At 44.4% G+C, this 26,403-nt stretch overlaps 1 protein-coding gene across 2 annotated transcripts in view; it reads right to left on the reverse strand.

Annotated features, from left to right (window-relative positions):
* GRIN2A (glutamate ionotropic receptor NMDA type subunit 2A) overlaps positions 1 to 26,403 on the reverse strand; it is a 422,768-nt gene that overhangs the window by 72,193 nt on the left and 324,172 nt on the right. For both annotated transcript variants that reach the window (XM_019650929.1, XM_019650930.1), the window contains exon 6: positions 4,055 to 4,260. In XM_019650929.1, coding sequence (XP_019506474.1) covers positions 4,055 to 4,260 — 206 coding nt within the window. The remainder of the gene's footprint in view (positions 1 to 4,054; positions 4,261 to 26,403) is intronic.

The following is a 26,403-nucleotide window of genomic DNA, read 5'->3' on the forward strand; positions in this document are numbered from 1 at the left end:
GCTAGAAATGTGTCCTCAGTACATTCAATTCATGGCACGTCCAAATGTGACTCCATTCCTGGTATCTGTGGCTCTCTGAAAAATGCGTCAAAATCAAATTTTCTTTCTTCCCGGCCACTACAGGCCATCCGTGGATGCCTCTCTCTCCCCCCCTTCCCGATTTGTGCCTCTTTCACTCTCTGCTCCTTTCCTTCTTCTATCACAGCCTCGTCCTTCACCTGGTCAAGATTCCCAGAAGAGTTAAGGCAGGAGTGACAAATGCCCCAGATTTGAGCCTCAGGGTCACCAGCATATAGTGACCTGTATGGTTCTGTGGCCTCTCTGGACACCGCAGCCAGGTTATGAGCTAAGTATCCCCCTACGTCCCATACTGGATCTATTTCTAGGTACTGATGGTCACTGGTGCTTTTTCACCCAACAAGCACCAAGTACCTACTCTGTGCAAGACAGGGAATGAGGCCCTGGGGACACAGGATGAAAAATACATGCAGCAGCTATTGGGTTGTCCAAAAAGTCATGACATATTTTTTCTCTGTTTTTCGTTGCAAAAATGCATCATGACTTTTCCGACAACCCAATATAACAGTTGAGTTTATCATGGGGGTTAAGGACACACAACCAACTTGTAATTGGAAATTCTGTTGGTTCAAAGGTTCCTATCATAGCCTGTGTGTGTGTGTGTGTGTGTGTGTGTGTGTGTGTGTGTGGAGGGGGTGTGACTTAACTCCTCAGCTCTCCGCTCCAGGTGACAGGTGACTCATAAAAACAAATACAGGGAAGACAATCCAATAAATCCCGTTCTCTGGCTCTCCAGTTTCTCAGTGTGGCCAGTGGCTATGAGTGAGTCAGACAGAGCTGCTCTGAGCTCCTGGGTCTGCTGTTAGCAACCATGAAAGCTCAGACAAGCGTGTTCACTCACAGCCTCAGTTTGCTCGTTTGTAAACTGAGAAGGCTGATACTTACCTTGCAGGACAGTGGGGAAGATCAAATCAAATCACGTATCTACAGCACCTCCCCCGTAGAGCTTAAAAATACATCTCCTCTCTTCTTACCAAGGATTTGACCGTTTGGGGGATGAGTTGAGGGTATGACCGTTTCTCCCTACATAGCAAGCCAGGTCATTTTTCCTCAATTTTCTCTACACCCCTTGCCATTCAACCAGCAGGCTCAAAGAAAATCTGGTGTTTCTGCTCATTTCCTGTTACCTGTGTTTTCAGATTTACGTGTGCCCTCAAGACCCCACCCTTTACCAGAAGCAAGAAACAAAAGGTTTGCTCTGGGAAAACATCATCAAGTAAACAAATATAATCACATTATCTAACAGGAATCCTTTTTGGAACCAATCAGCCTGCCTCAAGGATATTACCTTTAAGAAATGCAGTTGATTGAATCTGTGTTAATGTTGGGATTAGTGGATCCTAGTAATTTTCTATTGCTCTCAGGTAAATCAAACACTAACTCGACCTAGATACACAGTAAACTTCTTATGTCCCCAAGGAAAAAGGAAAGCTTTTTTCCTTTTTGGAAAAAAGGAAAGGTGGAGCCACCACCTCCCACGAAACATGTGAATTTGAACCTGTTAATCTCTTTATATTCTTCAGTGGAAAAGCCAATTCTTTCAAAGAGGGTAATTTATTTGGGGGTTCATTTTTCTCCCTGTGAATGTGACTCAGGACTTGGTGATCTATTATTTTCAGCTTCAAGGCTTCTGATTTCAGACTTTAAATTCCTATTATTGATTGTGAAGCACAAGAGGGCCTGCCAATTGAAATAGAGAAGGCATTGCTATCATAACGGAGGTGCCCCACTCAGGTTATACTCTTCTCTCTGTGCCAGCCACGCTGCTTCTTCACCTGACCAAGTTCTACTCAAAGAACACACATCCAACTCAAAACAGCCTTTGCCACTTTCCCAGTTAGCCCTTCCATCCATCAGCCCCCAGCTCAGCCCTCTCCAGCACTGCACTAGGCTTTCACCTGCTTTCCAGACTCACCATGCCCTGCCTCAGAGCCTTTGCATCTGCTGCTCCCTCCACCTGGAAGGTACTTCTCCCAGTTCTTCACATGTTTGGCTCCTTCTCTTCCTTTATATGTCACTTTAAATCTTACCTGTGTGAGCTAAAGGAGCCCCATATACCTTGAGCCTTAAATTCTTCACGAGGTTTATCATAACATGGAGCTATCCTGGTCCTTTATTGGTTGAGCTGCTTTTGAACTGTGTGTGTGTGCTCCTGACTGCAAGACGTTTGTCTTTTGTCTTTCCTGTTCATTGATGGAGCCCCGAGCCCAGCACTGTGCCTGTTTGTGTGTAACTCACAAACTGTGCTTAATGTGTATTTATTTATTGACCAATCCATTCAAAAGTTCAACTCCAAAGAGGGTGACAACTCCAAAAAGGCTGATCATTACTTATTGAATAATCTAAGAATTTCAAATCTAAAGTGGCTTCTTATTGATAACAAAATTTTCTCCAAACCAAATGTGCCTTCAAAATATATTTAGCAATCATATTTTTACAAGATTATCTTTGTCCCAAGAGCAGAGCTCTGGGGCTTTGCCTCTTGTACACTAATAACTTAGGTTGGAACTTGGAATATGTGAGGAAAGGTGGCTCTTCACTCATCTATTCAAGCATCAACATTGGTGTGTCATGTTCTGTGCTTGTCATTGGTACAAAGACTAATGAGCCACAATCCCTAAATTCAGGCAGCTAATAATCCAAGGGGAAACACAGACAAGCTATAAGCCTTAAAAATAGCGACAAAGGTAGAGATAGAGAGGTATGACTGGATGTTTGTGTTCCTTGCAATTTATATGTTGAAACCTAATCCCCAGTGTGATGGTATTTGGAGGTGGGACATTTGGAAGGTAATTTGGTCATGAGGGTGGGGCCTTCAGGAATGGGATTAGTGCCACTGTAAGAGGACACTTACAAAGAGCTTGCTTTCTCATTCTCTGGCAGTGAAGAAAAGGTGACTGTCTGATAAGCAGAGGGCCCTCAGCAGACACCAAATCTGCTGGCACCTTGATATTGGATTTTCAGCCTCCAGAACGGTGAGAAATAAATGTCTGTTGTTTAAGCCACTCAGTCTGTGGTAATTTGATGGAGCAGCCTGAACTGACTGAGACGTAGAGACACATCCAGAGGACTGTGGAAGTAGGCAGAGCCAATCCATCTTGGGGAGGGAGTGGTGAAGACTCAAAGCACAAGCCAGAATTAGCCAAGTGAAAGGAGGTGATCAGAAAATAAGCAGGAAGAAAAAAGTGGATTTCCACCCAAAGGCAGGCTTTTTGTGAATTCCCAGAAAGAAACCTGGACTTGGCCATGAAGCCTTGTGCTTTTCCAAAAGGTTTCTAGCTTAGGGAGAATCCTTCACCAGAGGCTCTAATGATAAAAAGTCAGTTCTTCCTTCAATCGTAATAAGAGAGGAAATAAACACGATGCATGCTTGCTGCTGGCAGCTAGGACATCACCAGGAGATCAACTGCACCGTGACCACCTCAGAAAGTCATATGTAAGGGGTATGTTGACCCCCAGATGGAGAGAAATTTTGAAAAATTTTGAAAAGTTTGGATCTGGGAAATAGAAGAGAGATGACAGGAAGTGGAAAGTGCAGGGCTCGGGGAGGAGGGCAGCCAGAAAGACACAAAATAATTAGTTAAGGAAAGACGGAAGGGGAGGCCTGATGCAGCAGGATGGCCGAGGACACGGCCCTGGGTCAGCCGGACCAGTATATGAGTCCTGCCTCTCCTGTTTACTGGCTGAATGGCTTTAAACGTGTTTCCTCATCTTCCCATCGCTCAGTTTTTACCATGTTTAAAATGTCAAAACCACTTACCTTGTATTGCCGGGGTTGGAATGAAATAATGCAAACCATTTGGAGCAGTCCCAGCGTAAGCCTTTTTAAAAATCTAGTATTAAATCTTATAGTATACCTATTCAAACAGAGTATGTTTTATATGATGCTGTAGTGCTATTTGACAGGTGTTGTTACAATGATACACGCTATTTTAAAGGTTTGGGCACATTCAACGGACAGCACCCATAGACTCACTTAATCTTGACGAATTTCCGACATGGCACGGTGTTCCTCACACACGTCTCGGTCAGCGGGTCGATGTCTTCCACGATGACAAAGGGGGCCTCCTCCAGGGTGACGATGCTCAGGTGGTTGTCGTCTGGCTCACAGTCCGAGAAGGACCTGTACCTCGGCCACACGGCGTGCCTCAGGCTCAGGGTCTGGTTCTCCCACTTGCCCACCTGCATCGTGAAGACAAAGCGCACCTGTGCTGTCCTGCCCCACAGACTTCCAGAAAGGAAGTCCTTCCCCGTGACAGGTGCCTGGGAGAAGAATCCCATCATCTGATGGGCGTTTCTGCTCCTGTCTCAACACACACATCTGCTTATCGGCTGAGAAAAATGGGCACGAATGGGGAAGGAGGATGAATACTGGGCAGCTCCCAGGGCCTGGACTCCCCCCGACTAATTCAATTATGGGGGTTTTGCCTAAGCACTGATACCGTCGGAGCTCTCCAGGTGAGTCTAGCATTCTGCCCGAGTTCAGGGTCACGGTGTCATGGTCACAGCACTGACTTTTAGAATTAGCGAGGCCTGGGCTTGAATCCCCAGCTCTGCCTCTGACTGGCCGGCCAACCCCAGGCCAGCTTGTCAGCGCTCCCAGCATCTGTGTTCTCACCTGTAAACAGGCACGAGTCCACCTACTCTGTGCAGGTGCCCTGGGCATTGTTAGTAAGGCAACGTGTGAAAAGCCAGTGCCAGCACATAGTAGGAACCACATACTTTTTCTTTTAAGCATGGAAGAGAGACAATGAAAAGGAGGAAGTTTAAAAAACAAAAAAGGTGCTATGAAAATGAAAAAAGAGGAAATGGAAGAGGAAGAGGAAGAGCAAGAGGAAGAGGAGGGAAGGCTGGCGGAAGGGACAACACAAAGGGGACAGAGCGGGTGAGGAAAGGAGTGGCGTCACTTCAAGCTCAGGTATGGCTCTATGTAAGCTGCAAATTAAGGTGAACTTTCATCAATCCGGCACTGAGGAGACTTCCACTGCTTAGCGTGCTTCAAGGCCTGTCAAAACAGAATCGATGTGCTCCCTCTGAGCAGCAGTCCACATCGTAGCGAAATCAAACTGAAGGCTGTACGTTTTGAACCTTAATTTCATTTGACAGCTGATTGGCACTATTCACAGACATGCAGGAGAGAGCGGCCCCCAGCATCACACTTTCTCCTTCCTCCTCCCACGCCCACGCGCAACTGCCTCACGCCACAGGTCAGCGCTCTATGTGTAATACCAACCTCAAGAAAAACACCTCATCAGCAAAGCCATGTGCCAAGTGCAGGCTTGTCTGTGCTGGCATGACCCACTCACCTCTCCCCCTGTAACCTAAGTGTCCCCAGAAATGAATCACAGGCCCTTAAAGAGAACTCAGACTCGCAGGACACCAGGAAAGGCGATGGGGTCGGGGGACAGAGGCTCCGGTGTCTCTAACACGACCTCGTCATTTGGACTAAGAGATTTTTTTTGCTGCTTGTAGAGAAGCATCCCGTGTGGGCAATTACAAAATTGTCCACTTCATGGATAACTTCCTTTTTAAGGCAGGAAGGAGAGCAGAGTAATTTGGTCAAGCAAACATATTGATTTGCCCATACTGCGATGCGTAACGCCAGCTGAAATGAACTTGGAGCCCGTCAGATTCTCCATTCATTCAACATGGATTTATTAAACACCAACTGTGAGCTGACACTAGCCTGGGAACAAAGATGGATAAAAACAGAGCGATTCCCGCCTTCTTGGAACTATCAGTTGGCTGCAGGTCAAAGATCAAACCAATAGGGCCGGCGGAGTGGCGCATTGGTTAGGAGTTGGCTTGGGACACCAGCTCTGAGCAGCAGAGCCCCGGTTCGGATCCCACCTGAGGGCCAGTGACACTGCCCTCTACAGCTAAGACGGTGAACAAGAGCTCAACCTGGAGCTGGGCTGCCGTGAGTTGCTGGCGACCGCGTAAGCTGCAGTGGGGCTGGCCGGCAGCTGGCATGAGCTTTCCTGAACTGCGGAGAGCTGCCGTGAGCCACCATGAGCGGCGTCCAATGGCTGGCGAGCGACTGCCTCACCCGGGAAGAGCGCAATGATAATACCAACATAGGCCAGTGAAGCGACATCCTCCACAACTAGTCTGAAGAACAAAAAGACAGCAACTTGTCTGTTCCCCTCCCCCAATTCCCCAATCAAATCATTAAAAAAAAGATCACACCAATAATAATACATATCCATTGATAAAGAGATATTTTTCTTCTCTTCACCTCTCATTTTACATGTCAAAAAAAGGCTTTGAATTTTTAAACAATTGCAAGCTTTAATTAGCTCTGCCCTCATGAAGTATTATTCACCACAAACAGGTATCTGTCTGAATTATTTCGGGTGTTCTCTATAATACCTATTGGAAAGAAATTACCAGTGAAAAAGGGAGAGAATTTTTATTTCTCAACACCTGTTTCACTTGGTAATCACAGTATAATATTTTATCATTGATTATCGACTGTAACTTTTTGCTTCCCATTGTTCCAATGGGCATTCACAGAATGCTTTAAACACTTCTTAGGTAAGAATCTATAGCATTAGTATATACTGGCACATACCTTTTTAAAATACATACATATATATATTATATATATAAAGATTCATTTGGAATTTTATTCGTAGTATAAATTCTCCCCCCACCCTTTTTTTTCCCCAGATGCTGAGTAGTTTAGTGGGTAAGACAATGGTTTTTGGAGTGAAACAGAACTAAGTGGTAATCCTGGGTTCACCCATTAGCTGAGTAGCCTGGGGAAAGTCACTTAACCTCTCTGAGCTTCACTTTCTCTATCTGTAAAATAGATAAAAGGATATGCCTTTCAGGAGTGCAGTGAGATTTAATGATCCAAAAATATACATGAAGCATTGAGCACAGAATTCAGCACATAACATGCTTGGTTGCTGCTATTAGTTTATTACTGTTGTAGTTCGCATTTAAGATACAGCTCAAATATCAGCTAATCTGTAGAGGCACTGCTGCCTTCCCTGGGAATACAGAACTCTGAACCTATCTCCACCATAGCTCCACCACAGCATTTGATGCTACAGTTTTAACAGCATCACTTTGGAGCACTGCTGTGTGGTTAGGAAATGTGCCAACATTGCCACTGAGTTTAACCCCCAAATCCTACATGGTGAGGACTATTACTCCAGCTTTCCCGTGCAGAGAACTGAAGCTCAGACAGGTTATGGAACCTGCCCAAACACAGACAGCGCATAGGTGGTGGCACCAGAGCCATAGCGTGGGGCTGTCCAAAGCCAAAGGAGCTTCCCACCGGAGCTTCTGTGATTTGATCTGCGCTGACCGTGTTACAGCTCCAAGACCCTCCCTTCCTTGCAGAGTCAGCTCCTAAAGTCCCAACGCCACACACAGAGAGAGGCAAAGACTGTTTGGCTAGCAGATCTTTGGTGACGTCATTGACCACATCACACCCCTACACAGCAGGGGGCAGGCAAAAGCTGCAATGCAAGGCTGACTCATGGAGACAGAGGTGCAGAGGTTTATGAGTCCCCAGGGTGCAATCACTCCCTAAATCTTCTCTCTCTCACTTCCCAGCACGTCTAAGTATGCACCCATGGGTTGGTCAAGGAGGGTGGAAGTACGTGGTGGGTGGAAAGACTTGATCAGGAGCTGAAGCTGTTGTGTAAACATTGACCTAGATCCTGAGAGCTTTTACCTCCTCCTCTGAATCTGACAGGCTCCTCTGATAGGCTCCCATCCCCAAACATGAAATATGCCAACTCCGAGATTTTACATACCAGGCAGGGAAGAACCAATCTCCTTCCCTGTCCCCTCCTACGTCCCCATTTAGAAGGGACTAGACTTGAGCCCAGTGTTTGTACATGGGTTTAACAGGGATTCATCCGTTCCTAAGTATTTACCGAGGCTGCTAGGTGCCAAGCGCTGTCAGATGCTAAGGGCACTGTAGTGTGAACAATTACTTGCGTGGATTTTTATGCTAATTGGGAAGCCACACGTGCGTCAAATAATCACACAAAAGTATATATCATGCAAACTGAGAGGAAGAAAAAAAATGGGTCCACGAGAGGAAAGAGGGGAAAAGAAATCACAGAAGGAGGTAACACTTAAACTGAGGTTGCAAATCCAAGATGAGTAGGTGGGGAGGAAGGGGGAGCATGGCAGGCAGACAGTGGCAGGTGATGCCATGCCTGTAGGTTCTGGAAGGAAGTGGAAATCTACCCAAGGGGGAACCTAATCTGGTAGGCCGGAATGGAAAGTTCCTTGAAATTACTGTTAGGCATATTTCCGCCCAAAACTGCCCCAAGGGGGGGATTCTTCGCCCCCTCCACTCATTTTTTTTTTTATTATGGAAAAAATTTAACTCATACAAAAGTAGAGCCGTCGAATGAATCTCCATATTCCCGTTATCTAGCTTCATTAATGAATAGTTCATGACCAATCCTGTTCCGTTTATACTCCTGCCCACTTCTCCTATATTATATTGAAGGAAATCCCACACAGCCTAACATTCCATTCATAAATCCTTAATTTTATTTAAGTATCTAATCTCCATTTGCTTAACAATATTATACCTCGACAATCTGTGTTCATGGCGGAGGGCAATTAAGTTTGCGAACTCATCCTAGAAAAAGTGCTACGTACCTCACTGCTGAATATCACTACGATCACTTTCAAAGTGCTCCCCTTGGGAAGCTATGCACCAACGCCAGCGCCTAGTCCACCCTTCAAAGCAATTTTGGAGCTCTTTTTCTGGAATGGCCATCAGAGCTGTTGTCGTATTACCCTTGATGTCCTGAATGTCATCAAAATGTCTTCCTTTCAATATTTCTTTTATCTTTGGGTAAAGAAAGAAGTCACTGGGGGCCAGATCAGGTGAGTAGGGAGGGTGTTCCAATTTGTTTACTGGCTAAAAACTCCTTCACAGACAGTGCTGTGTGAGCTGGTGCATTGTCGTGATGCAAGAGCCATGAATTGTTGGCGAAAGGTTCAGGTAGTCTAACTTTTTCACGCAGCCTTTTCAGCACTTCCAAATAGTAAACTTGGTTGACCGTTTGTCCAGTTGGTACAAATTCATAATGAATAATCCCTTGATACCAAAAATGGTTAGCAACATCGTTGCAACAAGTTTGCAAACTTAATTGTCACATGCGTATGTATATGTTTCACTCATTAGATTGAGTCCCCAGTCTAACAGAGGTTTGATCTATATGGTGATTGATTTCTATGTCCCCAGTTTCTCACTTAGGGCCTGGCAGAAGGGGGAACTTAATGGATAGTTGTTGGTGGAACGAGTTGAAAATACAGCCCAAATTTTTAAAAAATGTCCATGAGTCAGAAAATGCTAGTAGATCAATCGATGTGTCCATATGTACCTCAGCTGTGGAATCTTGCACTGTAAGAAATGACCTAGGCTGAGCCAATGGGAATTTTCCAAGGACTTTTGCTGGGACTATTACGATAGGGTGGTCACAACAGAAGAACCAATCAGAGATGGGATGTGGAGCTAAGAAATAGAAGAGAGCAAAAAAGTCAGGATGGCATTGTGTGAGCTCTTACAACAATAAAAGCTGGCATTCGCTGGACACTTGTTATGTTTTAGGTACCATTCTTAGTACTATTTTCATTCTTATAAACACCCTATACATAAGAAAAAAGGTGAGAACAGATGGTTTTTATCTCTATTGTGAATTTTTTTTGTACCTATAAATAGTCCCAAACTCACCCAAATAAACTGTGGGAGAAGAAAAGAAGGCTCTACCTTAGAAATAAACTGAATTTTGATGATAAACCTTTGAGTATTTTCAGCAAGTATACTGAAGTTTTGAGGACAAAGAAAAATAATTGACCTCTGATGGAGAAACGTTATTTTGTTAAGAGACTATAAAAAGGGAAATTAACTTTGCTCTTATTAATAAAATTTAAATACAGTGCTTTTAGAAAGCGAATTGCTCTTCAGATCCTAGAGAGTGTTTTGTGAAAAAGCAGTGACTACTTTTTGAAATGTTCAGCCAACATTTTCTCAGAGCAGAGAGAGATAATTTCATCTCCAGGAACTGTCTATCTTAAGTTAATATGCTCCCCTTCATGTCTGGGTAAATCGAAAGATATGTCACATAGGCTGTAAGTGGCTGGAAGAAATTAGGTGAATAGATAGATGTGCGTGGCGCTCCTTTCAAAGAGATGAGAGTTTGATCTTATTTGACCTATTCATGAAATGCTTACAAGAGACAATTAAAATCGCCTCATTACGGGTCAACTGGTCTCCCAAGCCACCCTCTAAAAACAGATGTTAATATCTAAACACCAAAATGATAGATCTACCGATATTCAAATCCTCCATGACTCATGCTGCCTATAGAATCCAATTCAGACTCCATTTTACATTAAAGGGCCCTACGATATTGGTCCTACGACCTCACTACACTCTCACTTCTCTCTCTCTTTCTCGATCTTTCTCTCGTACACCTTATACACACTCTCACGCTAAACATATATTCCTGTGCCCCTTCAAACACACATACACTTACATATGCACACATACACATATATGTACATGTATGTATGCATGTGTGTAGATATCATATACCTATACATCATATATAAACCTATATAAAACACACCTACGTAAACATACACTCGTACCTACCCCAACTCACAGTACACATATGCACACGCACACACCCCGCACACACACTCACATGCACACACTTCTGGGCCACAATGACGCATACGTTTTTCACTTCTCACCACACACACTGTGAGCAACACCCACTTCCCTGCCTTCGCCGGCAGTGTCCCTTCTCTCCGAAATTCCCCACCGTATCATCTCCACTGACTGAAATCCTCCCATTCTTTCCGGGTCCAGCTCAAATACCACTTCTTGCATGGAGCCTGACTCTCCAGCGGGGTTTCATTTCTGCGTTTTGTGCGCCTCCAAAACGTTTCCTTTTCCCTTTAGATTCTCTCACTTGTTCATTGGTGCACTCAACATGCGCGTCTGGTGCTCTGCCCCATGCCAGGCACTGCAGGAGGCTCTGGCGCTACAGGCATGACCAACCCAAGACTGGTCCCTATTCTCAGAGTTTCCAGGCTGGTGGGAGAGGAGGAGTCAAAGGTCAGAGGTCAAGAGAGTGACCCGCCGGGTACGCACAGGGTGCCACTGAAGCAGGCACCTGCTGTCTGGAAGGAACCAAAGACATTTCTGCTAGGAAGTGGCTTCCAGCTATGAACCAGGCCAGCAGTGCTGGGGTGTAGCTTGTTAGAGGTTCTATCATTATCCTCAGGGCCACTGAAGTGTGGTAAGGGGACTTGATTGGGGATGTTTAATCAGGGATAAATCAGTCTGATGGATTAGAACGCCTCCTCCCAGTGCGATGCAAGGCTTGTGGCTAAAAAACTGGGAATGCAGAGAGGTGGGTTACGAGGCAGCTGCTTTCATCTGGATGAGCCTGAGAAGCCACATCGGTGAGGTCGGGATGAAGTCAAGAGATCTCAAAGTGGTAGAATCAACAAAGCTTGGAGAACGATTGTGTGACTGATGGGGGAGGGGAGTGGTGGCCCAGTTTGCACTAAATTCTGGTTCTGTCGAGTAGCCAGCAGGGCAGGCCTCCCACCTGACCCACATCGGATAGAGTATAGCTACAGCTTTCACCCACAAGCCAGTTCAAGAAATACTTCCTAAACTGAACTCGATTCACACGGTAGCATAGCATCGATTTGTGCTTAGAATTCAAACTTAAAAGGAAAACGGCCTGTTTACGCAGCTCCTCTCCTTGGGGACAAGACACCAGGGATGGCAAAATTAAAAATCAGAGAGGAAATTTATTAAACCCGACGATGGAAGCCGAGTTCACGCTGCCTGTGCTCCAGTTTGACTGGCCCCGGTTACCTCACTGGGTGATTTCATAACAAAGGGGGAAACAGGCCTTAAAACAAACACTTCACGTGTGCAAAACATCGGAAAACATTTCACTCCAGATAATAAGCAGTGATTTACTCCCAAGCTGGAGAAAATATGAGTAATTAAGTCTTCAGGAAGATGAACTTAAGGAGAAAGACAAAGGCCAATTTCTCTCCACCTGAAAAATAAAGTCTTCCAGAGGACAGGAGATACATGGCCGTGAAGGGAATTTAAAATTATTTAATGCCCATATTTAGCATAAATAGCATCACCAATTAGCATCATGTCCATATCTCTGCATGCAAGTCTAACACCCACGCAAGCTGAGAGCAGGTTTACACACAAGGCATTTTGTGTCTGGGGCTGCTGCTTGAAACCGAAGGCAACTCGGAATTTGACTGATCTGGAAACTACAACACCAACGTTTGAGCCACGACTTGATACTAAGTTGAAATGTGCTCTATCTGGAGTACTTTACAGTTGAGTTGGTGATTTGTTGTTGTTGTTGTTGTTGTTGTTGTTGAAAATCAACACCCAAGCTAAAGTTCATCGAAAACCGCTAGAGTCTGCTGAAAGCAAATGTCTCACTAGAACACAGCTTTCCCCTGCTTGGTATAATCCAACAGCTTCTTCTATAAAGAAACTGCTGGAAGGCAGGTTGTGGGTCAAGGCTCCTTCGTCTCCAATGCCTCGATGGCCACTGGCAGAGTGACACTCAGAATTGCTCTTCAGATGCTGAGGTAAAGTTAAAGTGTCTGCTGCCTTTGAATGCACTGTCTGAGCTGCAGTGATGGGAGGTAATGGGGCTGTGAACTTTGGCATGAATAAGAACCTCTCCTCGGGAGCTGATTTAGAAAGAAGGCTCCTAGATCTCAGGAGTGTTGGCATGGGGGAGTGGGGAGCGTGTCTGTGATGAGGCCTGGGAACCTGACCTTTCAGCCAGGATCTAGGTCATTCTGTTCTACGTGGTCCAGGGATCACATTTGGAGAAGCACTGGAATCATCACACCTATGGCTCCCAGCAGGACTAACTACAGCATAAGGCGGGAATCTTTCTTGTCGGGTTGCTTATGTAACCAGTGGCAATTGCCAGCAGATCTAAATGAGTTTAATCAGCTATTAGAGCCTTAATTAAATTCCTCTCAGTTGAAATTTCAGAATTGCCTAATTGTTACACAGCTCACATTGGAGCAGTTGATTTTTTTTTCCTCCTATAATAATAACTGCTCTCAGGGTAACCTAATATCTTTACAGATAACAGCGTCAACTGTCTTAGAACCCAGGACTGATCTGCTAATTCCTGGAGATGTGTTTTGATCATCATTATTTCCACAAACAACCGCCATATTTGTTTCCCTTCTCCTCATGATGTTCAGCCAATAGGAGAGCTCAATGCTTGTTCAACCTCAGAGGTAAAAGTGAACATCTCTGTAACAACGAGCCACCATTTCCTTCAGAAACTCATTTGTAATCTTCAGTCCTCCAGAGAGCCTCTGTTCCCAGGTCTACGAGGATAGATACAAGTTCTATTTCTTTGGTTTTCTTTTCATTCCTGTGTGCTCTCAAAAATGATGTGTCCTGGTAATTAGCTAAACCGTTAATAGTGTTTTCTTTCTCTTCTTCGCTTCCACATTGCAATGATATACCATGCGAGGCTTGGAAACTCAGCAGAGCATAAAAAGGAGCTCTCTCTTAATTACTAACTAATTGTGTGAGCATGCTCTTGGGGTCCTTCACCGTGTAACTTCTGTATCAGTCGATCTTCCACGGGCTGTAACAGTGATTATTAAATAATTAATAAGTATAACTGGCATTTCTTGAAGGACTGTGATCACTCCAATGTGCATTTTCTATTTCACCCTGTTAGGAAAAAGGCCCTTTTAGCCTTTACTGATTGGGAAACAGGGAGCTTAAGCAACCTGCCCAACAGCAAACGGTGAGTGAGAGCATCTGGAGTCTGAGCTCAGGCCATCTGACTTCAGAGTTTGGGGCCACGAACACGCCTCGATAGTCCCAAGGTTGCCATCAGATTGGCTTTGGGAGCTATTAGGGCAAACGACCTTAATATTAAATATTAAATATTAAAATATTAAAGCAGCTGGCTTTGTTGAGGCAATGAATATTCCATGGATCAGCTGGAAGGGCCCCGCTGAAGAAAGAGTGATGTCCGGGGGCATGGACCCTGAGGTCAGCCTCCCATGTGCGTGGCCTTTCCACTTAGACAGCAGCACCAACTCTTTTTCCTGAGGAGCACAGCCAGAGGTGGTCATCTTGCACTTTTCTTTCATGTGTGCCAGCTGAGTTTCCTCAGTTTACCTGTGAATTGATTCTTCCAAGGACCTTGGACTCCACCTTGAAAATGCCGCTGCCAGCAGAGCCGCAGTGAGCCCTGGCTGGCTTGAGGTTGAACTCCACTGCTACTAATAGTGACATCCCAAAGATGATTAGAATAGATCAGGGGGAAAAAAATCCACCGCTCAAATGTGAACTGAGTGACAATTAGGTAATTCGGGGATTTCAACCAAGAGGAATGTAATTAAGGCTCTAACAGCCGATTAGCCTTTTCCTTCGCCTCTGTGGTCATCGCCATTCCTTACGTAAGGGGCCTTAGAAGGGGGGATTCCATCTTCCCTTTGTATCATGTTGTACTTGAAATGCTGCCGGCTAAGACAACGCGACTGTGTTTACATCGCTACATCTGTTATTATCAAAACTCAAATATAACCTTGGGTGGACCCCTTACAAGGCTGCTTGCCTTGGAGAAGAAAACCCAAAACAGTTCAGGAGACACGTGAGAAACAATGCGACAATCACAGATACGGAAGTGGGGTGGGGAGAGGGTAAGCACATACTATTGGACCAGAACTTGACCTAAGGTCAATCCTCTTCAACAAAAATAGCGATAACCATGATTATTTTTTAACACCTACACAAAGACAATTTAGGAATACTGTAAAGGTTTCTCTTTGACCTTCCAATGTACTTTTCCTGGGTAAATTTCAAAGATCCATGTTGTTTCTACTTGTAAGATAAATGAAATGCCATTTTCAATCTGGCAGAGTAAATAGCTCTTTCTGGGAGTATTTACCTGAATGATATTTAGCAGCTTTTGTTCCCTCGGTAGAGCTGCCAGTGAGAGCTAGCATGTAGTCAACAGAGGCATAGCCAATGCTGGCCTGACGGCTGAGAGGGCCTTTCATTTACTGGGATTATCAAGTCATCCTCACTAGCCTGAAAATTATGGCAAGGCCAGGCATGAATACAGATATGACTTCTCTTATTCTGGGGCAACTTTTTTTCTTTTTTTAAAATAAAAACCTTGAAAAGAGGCAACAATTTGGGGCTGAGCGTGTAACAGGTTATGAAAGGAGATAAGTTCTAGGTAATTAAGTTGCAGACTAAGGAAGCAGGAGACTTCAATGCATCAAAGTGACTTGAGGGATGACAGGCCATGGGCTGATGGATTTCCTCACTGGTGTTATGTAAAACAGCCAATTCCATTTGGCTCTCGGCCCTGAGCACTCAACGTTAACCTCACTGACAGTGTCTGCAGAGTTTTAAAATAAGGTTATAAGACCCGTGGTATCGATTAGCTGCAAAGCATTTCATCCCCTCACCCGCGCAAAGTTACTGGGCTGTGAAAGTTGAAAGTGTTTAGAACTTGGTGTCAGGTCTCTGATGGGCATTTGGGTTTCATATCTGGGGCAAAACAATAAATTGAAATCTTTGAGAGGGACGTTTTGCTCCTTCTTAATGAAAGGGTGAGTCAGGGGTTGGTGCCTGGGGCCCTGCTGGGTTTTATGAAGATGCTAACCAAAGCCCTTGTGCAGGGGTGAAATCCGTAGCTGTGATGAAATGCACTCTGGTCGGGATTTCAGTCCTCTGTAGATAAGACGGTATTTTGACAAGCGTGTTTCTTTGCTCAGCTCTGGCACCCAACTACTTTGCTCCAGGCTTGTCTGAGCCCTAAAGTGTTCCGGGGAGAGAATCCTTTGAAATACTAAAGCCAACAGAAGATTAAATGGGGAGGAAACCAGTATTAAGCCTAACCACAGCTTTGCCTACTGTTAAGACCATGATTAGAAGGTGGTGAGGGAGATAAAGATCCCCTTGCGATGGGCCAGATAAGACTGCTATTTAAAAAAAAATAGCCTGAGTAACCAACCCTCTACTCAGTCCAATTTCATCCAAGCTGATTATCCTTCTCTTGGACACTAATTAAGAATTCCAGAGCCCTGTAGAGTTACTGGGTGGAAATGACTATCTTAGTGACCAACCAGGCAGATACTCGGCATTGCTCTCTCTGTTGAATTATACTGGGAAATTCAGTAGGGTAAAAGAACCCTAGAATTGGAGTCAGAAGACCCAAGTTCGAGCTCAACCATGACACTCATGAGCTATTACATCACTTTAGTTCAATCAAAAATTTTCAGATGCACACAAATTGTAGCCTAAGCTAGAATCCCAAGGTTCCTGTTTACTCCAAGTGTTACAACCAATAAGCGAAGCTATTCTCTAGGTATTTGGCCAGTTAGGGTTGGATGACATTGATTCATTGGCTAATTCATTCAACAGATGTTTACTGAGTACCTACTACATGCCATCAACTGTTCTAGCACTGGTGATACAGCAGTTAAATATGCTAAGCTGGGGTGGGGGCGGAGGGTGGGGTGTTCAGCAAACTTCAGCCCAAGGGCCACCCAAATGTTTTTGTACAGCTCGTGAGCTGAGAGTGGATTTTACATTTTTTAAATGGCTGGGAAAAAATGGAATAATATTTTGTGAATGGGAAAATTATATTGAGATTTGAATTTCAGTGTCCATAAATAAAGCTTGATTGGAACACTCATTTCATTATATGTTATTTATGGTTGCTTTTGTGCTAAAACAGCAAAATTGAGTACTTGCCATACACAGAGTATGGCTGACATACACACAAAAATATTTACCAGCTGCCCTTTACATAAAATGTTTGCCAAACTCTAATCTAAGTTTCTGTCTAGAAGGACCCCACCCACCAGTAGAGAAAGTAAAATAAAATGCCCTTAGAATTATTTATAAAATAAAACAGAAGATGACAAGTGCCAGAGGAGGAAAGGTGAAATAAATGCAGAGGGTATCAGAAGTGAGAAAGCAAATCTGATGAGCGAGGGAGGAAATCGTGAAAGAAGTGGCAGTTGAGGGGGTTATGGAACAGGTAAAGGAATTGAAAACTCAAAATGGACAGAAGGGACTTACTTCTAGGCTGAATGAACCATGTGGACAAAAGCCCAGAAGTTTAAGGGACATATCTGTGAACTAGGAAGCTGCCCAAACTGGATGAAACAATATACTAAGGGGATGAGAGTAAAAGCGGAAGACAGGACATGCTGGGATGAGATCACAAGCCCTTGAATGTTGGGCTGAAATCCCTATGTGCATAACTGGAATTTGGTGGCATTTGAATTCATATTGGCTATTGGCCTTGGGATCCCTTAATGATTTACTCGACACCTGAGGATAATGTCGACGATTTCATCCGTATATGGCTGACATTTTATCATCTCCCACATCTTTTGGAGTTGTCCCATTTTCCAATAATTGTATCATTTCTTATATAACTACATTCATACTTGTTGGGCTATTGAAATAAAATGAGAAGTCAGTTTTTTGACTTTCTCTTCGTGGACCACCTCCAGTCCACTTTAGCCACTCATTCCCATGGAGGGGAAGTTCACCGAGAATTGCTTGATTTCAACAATTCTAAATTTAGATGATCCACAGTGGTCTCACTCAGCTATTCTCACGTCTCTTCTCCAACATCATTAGGTCTTTGGTCCCCGTGCCGTTCCATTTTCTCCCAATTGATCCACTCACTCACACCCCCACAGCCTCCCCATTCCGACCTAGACATCTTCATCTATCACATCCATAGATTTGCTGGCACACCCATAATTATCCTGCTCCCACTTTGTCCTCCTGTCTCACCCACCTGGCACCACCACCCCCCGCTCCCCCAGCTCTGAGTCAACCCAACCACTTCCTCACCTGCACACCACCAAGAACACAGGCAGAGAACATCACATAGCCACGTGGGTTAATGTCACTTCAAATGCAAGGCCTCCCTCTTTGGCCGGAATTCCTCTCTTCTCCTGATGGGCTATCTCCCATTCCTTAGAAGCTATTTCTAGCCTTCGCACCTGCCCACAAGACTGTAATTCTGCCAGCTCCATCCTCACTCCCAGCTGATGAATCTTCCTTATTTCACAGAGTCTGCGGACAACCCACACACCCAACCAACTTACCTACCTCTGCACACATGTCTTCCTTCCCCTCGCGCTTGATAATGGAAGAAGCATCTCTCCTCCAGCCTAATGCTAATCCCACAGTCCTCTTCTGCACCAACCTTGCCTCTAAAACTGGCCTCACCAAGACCAGCAGCTGCTTTCTCATCACAAAATCCAATACGTGCGTCACACTTGACATGGAGGCCACTCCCACCTTCCTGGAGTCCCCCTGCCCCTAGCCTGTCAGGATCCCGCCCTTCCAGGCGATTTCCCACTTCTCTGACATCTCCTCTTCTGCCAGAGGCAAGCTCCGCTTTCTCTGTACATGTTTTACACGTCCTTCCCCTGCATCCTGCCCCAGATGGCATCTACTGCCCTCTCTACATCTCCATGTTGACAGCCCTCACACCTGACTGCCTTTCACCAGCTCCTCGCTACTGTCCCCAAGAAACCTCAAACTCAATAGACTCAGAGTACAACTCACCACCTTCCCTTCAACTGTTAAAAAAAATGCACAATTTCTCTTCCATGTGCCAAATACGAGTTCTTGAAATCCCAACCCCAGAAATATTCCTTAATTCATCTGTCTCCCGCCACCCCCATGTATATTAAATCAATCGCCAAGTCTTCTTAGTTCTAATCTTTGAATACTTCCTCTTGTTCACTTCTTCCCTAACTAGCGACCACCATCCTAGTCCAGGCCTTCACCTCTGGCTCCTGCGACAGTCTCTGACTGGCGTCCCCGCCCCAGATGGTGTTCCTCTCAGCCCATGCTCTAAGCAACAGCCCGAGCCATCACTCTAAATAGCTCTGCATATGTGATCATTCCACTCTCCCCCTTAAAGCCTACTGATGGTTTCTCACTGCGCTTGGAATCAGATGAAAATGCTTGACCTCCGTCTAAGTGACCCAGCCCATTCCCTGGCCTCTCTAGCTCTCTGTACTCATGATAAACTAATTTCTGACAACCAGCTTCCCATTCTACCCTTGCCCCGCCCACATGGACTCATGAATCCCAGAGAACCAAACACAGGCTTCCAAATACATTGAGTTCCTCTCAGTGCTAGGTTATAACACCTGCTACTCACACTCCACAGAAAACACTTTCCTGCTCTCTGCCTTGTACCTTTCTACTTGACCTTCAGAACTCTACGTAGAGGACTACTCTTCTGGGAAGCAGACCCTCACCCCATAAAACCGGCCAGGTGACCTCCTCTTTGCTTATCTTGTCAAGTATTATAAGTACCCCTATACTCACCTGTCCACCCTAGCTGACTCACTGAGGGTGGGGGCTGTTCTGTTGGCTTTAGAATCCCTTATACCCACCCAGGGCCCCTTACATAGCAGATGCATAAATGTTTATTAAGTAAACAACTGAATAAATAAGTGTACCAACATGACCACCATAACCATGGTCTTCCTGTAATCAATTATCAACTTTATTTGGTCTCTTCTGGTGACAGGTACTAAAAACAATTGTGCACCTGAGTCGAATATCAGTTCTTCTGCTTACTAGCTGTGTGACCCTGGCTAAGTTCACTTCCTGGCCTTTGGTCTCCTCCTCTGTAAAGTGGGCATAACAGGACTAATCGTATCATATGATTATTGTGAGAATTAATAAAATACTACCTACGAAGAACTTATCCCATTTGCCACGTGGTCACTGTTCAACCAGTATTGGGTGTTTTGTTATATACAAGGCTCTTGTGAGGCTTCCATTAATTTATTTATGTAACACCCCCACCTGGCCCATAGTAGGTGTTCAGCTAAGGTTAGTTCCATCACATGTACCATGTGCATGTCCTCATGAGGTTGACATTAACCTCTGGATGTAGGACACTGGCGGTTAACTCCCTAACAGGAGAGAATACAGCATTGATTTTATGAAAACTCCAGGCCCACGGCATGTATATCAAAAAATCACTCTCAGGAAATGCATTTTCTCTTTTTTCCCCTAAGGGGAGACAGATATGCTCTTCCCTTACGGCTCCCTACTTTAGATAGAACTGACATTGCCTGTTAATATAATTCCGTGCAGAGACAAGAGTCCTGCCAAGAGCCACTTGGCGTTACTCTAGCTCTATTGCTAAATTCAAAGGCCAGACAATTACTTTTAATTCCATTTGCTGCTTTGAAGTTCTGCACAATTAATGCAGACCATTCATCTCATTACTATACATGTAACCCAAACTTTCTTGGATCCTTACGCCAAAAAGTGCGACCTCATGGATATACTTGTTAGGGCTCAACTGGCTAAGAATTGGTATTGGGGGGAAAAAGAAAAGAAATAGAAACAGGAAATTTTAGACAATACACACACTTGGAAGAGGCACCCAAGGCCAGGGTGCTATACATCATTATGCGAATCATAATACGAAATCTCCAGAGCTCTTTACGGGTTACAAGTTGCTGTGCACTGTCTCATTTCATTTGACCTTCATGGCAGAGAGTCACATAGAGGTGAGGGAGATAGTATTATAATTTTTCAGCTGTAAAATAATGTTCGTTCAATTAACTGGGCCCAGAAAGCACAGCAAATATGGGAAAGAACTGGAGGTAGTTTTCTGACTGGTGGCCCAGGACTTGCTTAAATGTGTATGTCTCAGCATTCATCTCCTTGTGTGGGACTCAGAGAGAAAACCAAGGGGAATGATTCTTGAGTATATTCATCTTTAAACTTTGAGCCTAACTCCTCTGAGAAAAGAGAATGGCAGAGGCAGGCTTCTAGAAATCCACTGAAAATGCAAAACAAACAAACAACCTCCCCCAAACAAAAAAACACCCTAAAAATTATCGTTTAAAAATCCATACTGCACTTTGCATAATAGTTCCCATTTATTAAGCTCTTTCTATTATGGCCCAGGCCCTATGCTAGGTGCTTTACATACATTATTTATAATCCCCACAAGTTATGAAGGGGCCGGGTGACCATGTTCCAATTAATTCACTTCTCTGGTCCTCAATTTTCTCATCTGTAAAATAAAAATAATTATAATACGCACCGCTTCGGGCTTTGGTGAACTAAAAATGTGCTAATGTATGTAATATGTTTGGCTCCAGGCCTATGACAGAGTCAGTGCTCAGAGATTATTTTCACTCTTTGGAATTGGAATTATATAGGAAAAAACAAGCCCCGTGTGTTTCCCACTTGAATCCTCTCCACTGGCTGAGGTCAACTGTATTGTGGAATTTGATTGAGGACGATAACAAAACTTAGTGGTCAAAACGTGGGTTTCAGAATCAGAAAAATGGGGGTTCAAAATCCAGCTCTGATTTGTGGAAATTAACTTGTTCTCTGTATTACTTAGCTTTCTCATTTATAAAATGGGTGTAATAATGGTACCAGTCACATAAGGTTTTCGAATTAAGAGAGATAATGTATCTAAAGCTCTTTCTGACTCACAGGAAGCATTTAATAAATGGTAGCATTAACATCTCCACAGAAACCCCATCTTACTGATGGCAACACTGATTACCTGAGAAATACAAAGAATGACAATTTTTGGGCCGGCCGAGTGGCGCGTTGGTTAAGAGCTGGCCTGGGACGCCAGAGGGCCCCGGTTCGGATCCCACATATGAGGGCCAGTGACACTGCCCTCTACAGCTAAGATGCTGAACAACAGCTCGACCTGGAGCTGGGCTGCTGTGAGTCGCCGGCGACGGCGTAGGCTGCAGCCCCTGCTGCAGTGGGTTGCCATGGGCTACCGTGTGTAGCCAGCAGCCAGCGTGAGCGGCCAGCAGCCCCCTGTGAGCGGCCGTCCAGAAGCCGGCGACTGATCTGCCTCGCCCGGGAAGAGCGCAATGATGGTGCCAACTTAGGCCAGTGAAGCAATGTCCTCCACAACTAGACTGAAGAACAAAAGGACAGCAACTTGTCTGTTCCCCTTCCCCCAATTCCCCAGCACTATTCCCATCCCCCAATTCCCCAATAAAAATCTTTAAAAAAAAAAAAAAAAAGAATGACAATTTTTCAGGGAGGCCTGGGTCCCAGGACTATGTGTTATGCATGGCCACACCCAATCCTATAAAGATGATCCAACCCCCTTCCTCCCGTAAATGCCTCAGCAGCTACTAACCACCTTGAGGGAGCATCAGCCCATTTCCGCTGACCATGGTGCTGACCTCTCTTGGGCGGCAGGGACCACTCCTGTATCTTTTGACATCGGTTTGGGGTTTAGGGCTCTGAATGAGACACTGTCTCCAACCTGTCCTGATTGATTGATAGTGTAACACGATGGGTGTCCTATGTTTTTGAATCCTCGCTCATTTTCAAAGAGATGACGATTCCTGAATGCAAAACCTAGGGTGTCATTTTGGAAATGAAATTCAAATCTTGCTGTGCTGATTCAAGTTACCAACTCATATGCTATCTGTGGAGAAAATGTGTACAGTCTTTGCTGAGGAACCTTGAACAATCTCTTATCCTGTCTGAATCTCAGTGTCCTCACCTGTTAAAAGGAGGTTCATGTTCCCGCTTTCCCTATAGAAAAGACCTTTCCTACCTCGCCTGTCCTATTTTCTCTAAACACACTTTAATCAGGAAAGAAAAAAATATACAATCCGCTATGATCTCCAGGGTGCACAGAGAGGTCAGCACAGTGGGCAATGATATGAAGAATCAAGATCCCCCCAACTCAGGTGGTCTGTTTCAAACTTTAAAGTTAAACACCACATAAGAGAGAGGCCATTGGTTTCTTCTAGTCAATCTACAACTCCCTTCTAGGGAGTAAGAGTTTCATTCTCTTCATTTACAACTTCGGGTTTTTTCCTCCTGTGCATCTCCAATGCAGTCTTTATTTGCACATTCAGAGAAATCAAGACAGTTCAGTCCTTAGCTCCTTCCTTCTCAAACAGGTCCATTCAGTCTTTCTATTTTGCAAAATTATAATTCAAATGGAGGGGAAACAGACTTCAAGAATTCTATAGATATGATTGCGGTGAGTTTTAAAATACGTTTTCAAGAGACAATGGCTGCAGATAACAAACCATATGGTGGAGTAATAAAAACTGAACAAGTGGCTTTCTACAGGAGTTGGGGGTGATTTACATCTTCAGGTTCGCAAAGGATGCTGACTGGCTTTGCACAAAGATGTAAGAGACTGATTATGTGGCAGATTTGCATGCAGCTCAGTGGGGTGCTCTGAGCTAAGCTCAGGAAGAGGTGCCTGGTTCAGAGGGGAACCTTGTACCTGTAATAGCTCTTCCTGCAAACACTGGGAGCCTGTCCCCATGCAGGGATGGGGGCTTCCCATGCAGGTTTCATAATTAAGGCAATGACAGCCTTCAGTGCTGATATACAAAGAACTCCCACCTCTACCATATGGTGTCATGGACATAAAATGGACTTTAGTGTCTGACAGACCTGAGCTGGAATACAGACATTGTCACTTGCTCTGTAACCTCAGGAAAGTCACCAATCATCTCAGAGCCTCAGCTTTTTATATATATAAACTGGGAGGAGGGATGATAGTGATTATGCTGAATGTCTGTTAAAAGGGGATCAAAGTAATTAATACACAGCCCCAGGATATAACCAGGAGATAGTCATTATTATTTTTATTATTAATTATTTGATCAAATGTGGGTAATTATCTCAAGGTAGCAGGTAGCCAATTCTTTGTCTTCAGAATCTAGAAAGCACAGTAAGTCTTCTACGGTTTAGGGATCAACACTGGGGATATTTAATCCCTCTCTGTACATGCTTCTCCCTCTAGCCCAACCCACTTCTGGCTGCAATGCCAAGAAAAACAGCATTAGTGGGGGGTGCAGCTTCTGTTGCCAATAGCACAGTTGAGAAAACCAAAATGCAGCTCCAGAAAGCAGCCTGACACAGCCACTTGTAGCCAGCAGCAGATTGCTGGGGTACAGCGCTTCACTGTTCTGTCTCTTTTCTTACAGACAAATGTCATTCCTGTCTGTACCATCAGCCTCCAAATGGGGAACAAACAGAAACTGACAGAGACAAGGCTAAGAAAGCAGAGAGCAGGTCCAGACGACAACCCACTGAGGTCTGGTAGCTGTAGGTGGGGTGGGAAGCAGTCTCGCTGCTGCTCACCCAGATGAGTTGGGAAATGCAGAAACATAATGAGCGGCCTCAAATGTCTGTGGTTCTTGTCCCTTTCTTTCCTAACAGGCTGGGGAGGTGTCCCTTGATGCCCCAGGCTTAACTCTGCTGTGAGCACTCACCTTACCATGTTGTAATTGGAAGTTCATTCCTCTGTCTCTCTCGCTGGACTGCAAGCTTCCTGAGGGCAGGGATAGTGTCTATGATTCATCTCTGCATCACCCATACCTGCCACAGGCCTGGCACAGAGCAGGTACTCAGTAAATACTTGGCAAACGGATTAGTAGTGGGTGGGCTCAAGAGTGGAAGACTTGTCCAGGGGTCAGCAAACTTTGGAGACGGAAGAGCCAATCCTGTCCCTCACAACAATTTAAAAATTATTCGAGAGCCATATAACAAATGAAATCGCCATTATGTGAATAATATCCTTTATAAACTTTATAAATGAAACTATGATAGTTTTTATTTTCATTTTCAATTTTCCTTCAGAGCCACACATACATACCCAAAGAGCTGCATGTGGCTTGCGAGCCGCAGTTTGCCGACCCCTGGATTAGATGATGGATGAAAGATGGTTGGTTAGATGCACTGATGAATGGATAAGTGGATGGATGGATGGACAGACAGATGGTTTATTAGCTGACTGATCATTGAATCATTGGCTGGGTGGCTGGATGAATAAATGGATGGGCAAACAGTTCAATCTCATCAGACACTCATAGTTGGCAGTTGTTTAATCCTAAAGAGTAAAATTTGAATTTAAAGGGCTAGGTATTGTCTCCTTTTCCCTCCACTCAACTTCCAAGGCAAATACTACATACAAGAATCTCTAGGTCCTTTATGAAAATTCCCATCTTTCATACTTGATACCTTGAGATAAGCACCCACATTTAATAAAAACTGCAAAGCGGTGGAGTGAGCACCAGACTTGGAGACTCACAAGACCCACGTTTGAATCTTTTCTCTGCTATTGACAAAAAATGTCTTTGAATAGCTCCAAGTTTCCCCTACCCCAAAATCCGAGACTACCACCTGCTTCACAAGGTTATCATGTCGCTAAAGTGAAATAATATGAAAGCCAATAATATAAGGTGTGGCATATAATAGGTGCTCAACAAACTCAAGATTACTATTTATTTGCATTCTATTCAGAGAATCACTGAAGTCCATCCCTTTACTCATTTTTAAACTTATTTTATGCTTGTTATATCTTTTCGCTAATGAAAGCTCACTGAGAACACCAGTTCAGCAGTCAGTTAAAGTTGGATCCTTGCTTGGTAACCCCTACCCACTCAGAGATCCCTGTGAACGCTGGAAGAATGTAGCATCCCAGGGAACATAGTTAGGAAAAAGCCTTCTCCTATGTGACACACAGAAGGCGGTCTGCATTCTGCGGTCCCGGATGAAAGCCCGCTGTTCTCCTTCTTCGTCCCTCCTTCCCGCCCACTCTCCCTCTCTTCCTCCTTCTAGCAGAGGAGCTCGGGGCTTTGCATTCACTCCTCTACAGCACAGATGATATGATGACCCTGTCAGAAAAATAAAAATGGTTTTCATCTGTCTGTTCAGGAGTTTCTAGAAATACTTCTGAGAGGCTCTTTGAATAATTTACTCATCTGAAATCATTTAAATAATCTATTCCCTCGTTTTTATAATTGATGGCAATGGCACACTATCAAGGGTGCAGCTTTTGTCTTACATCTACACCATCTGTCAGCTTAATTATGCCCCCCGCCCCCTCAGATAGCCTCCTTATCACACTGCATTTGCGAGTTGGGTAGAGATGGATACTCTAGATGATGTAATCATGGACTCTAGCTCTGTTGTAATGCCGCCTGGGTTCAAATTATGCCTTCACCACTATCACCTTGGGCAAGTCCTTTATCGCACATAGCTTCCAATTTCTCCCCTATAACCTGGAACTCCAATTATAATTGGGTTGGCATTTATTGATAATCTATTATGCGCCAGTCAGGGTTCTAAGCACTTGATATGTTATTTTGTGTAAATTTCCCCAACAACCCTAGGAGGTAGGTACTATCATGACCTCCCTTTTAGACATGAGAAAACACAGAGAATATTGTGATATTTAAGCACTGAAC

Source organism: Hipposideros armiger, unplaced genomic scaffold (genome assembly GCF_001890085.2).
Source record: "Hipposideros armiger isolate ML-2016 unplaced genomic scaffold, ASM189008v1 scaffold_149, whole genome shotgun sequence".
Classification (NCBI taxonomy): domain Eukaryota; kingdom Metazoa; phylum Chordata; class Mammalia; order Chiroptera; family Hipposideridae; genus Hipposideros; species Hipposideros armiger.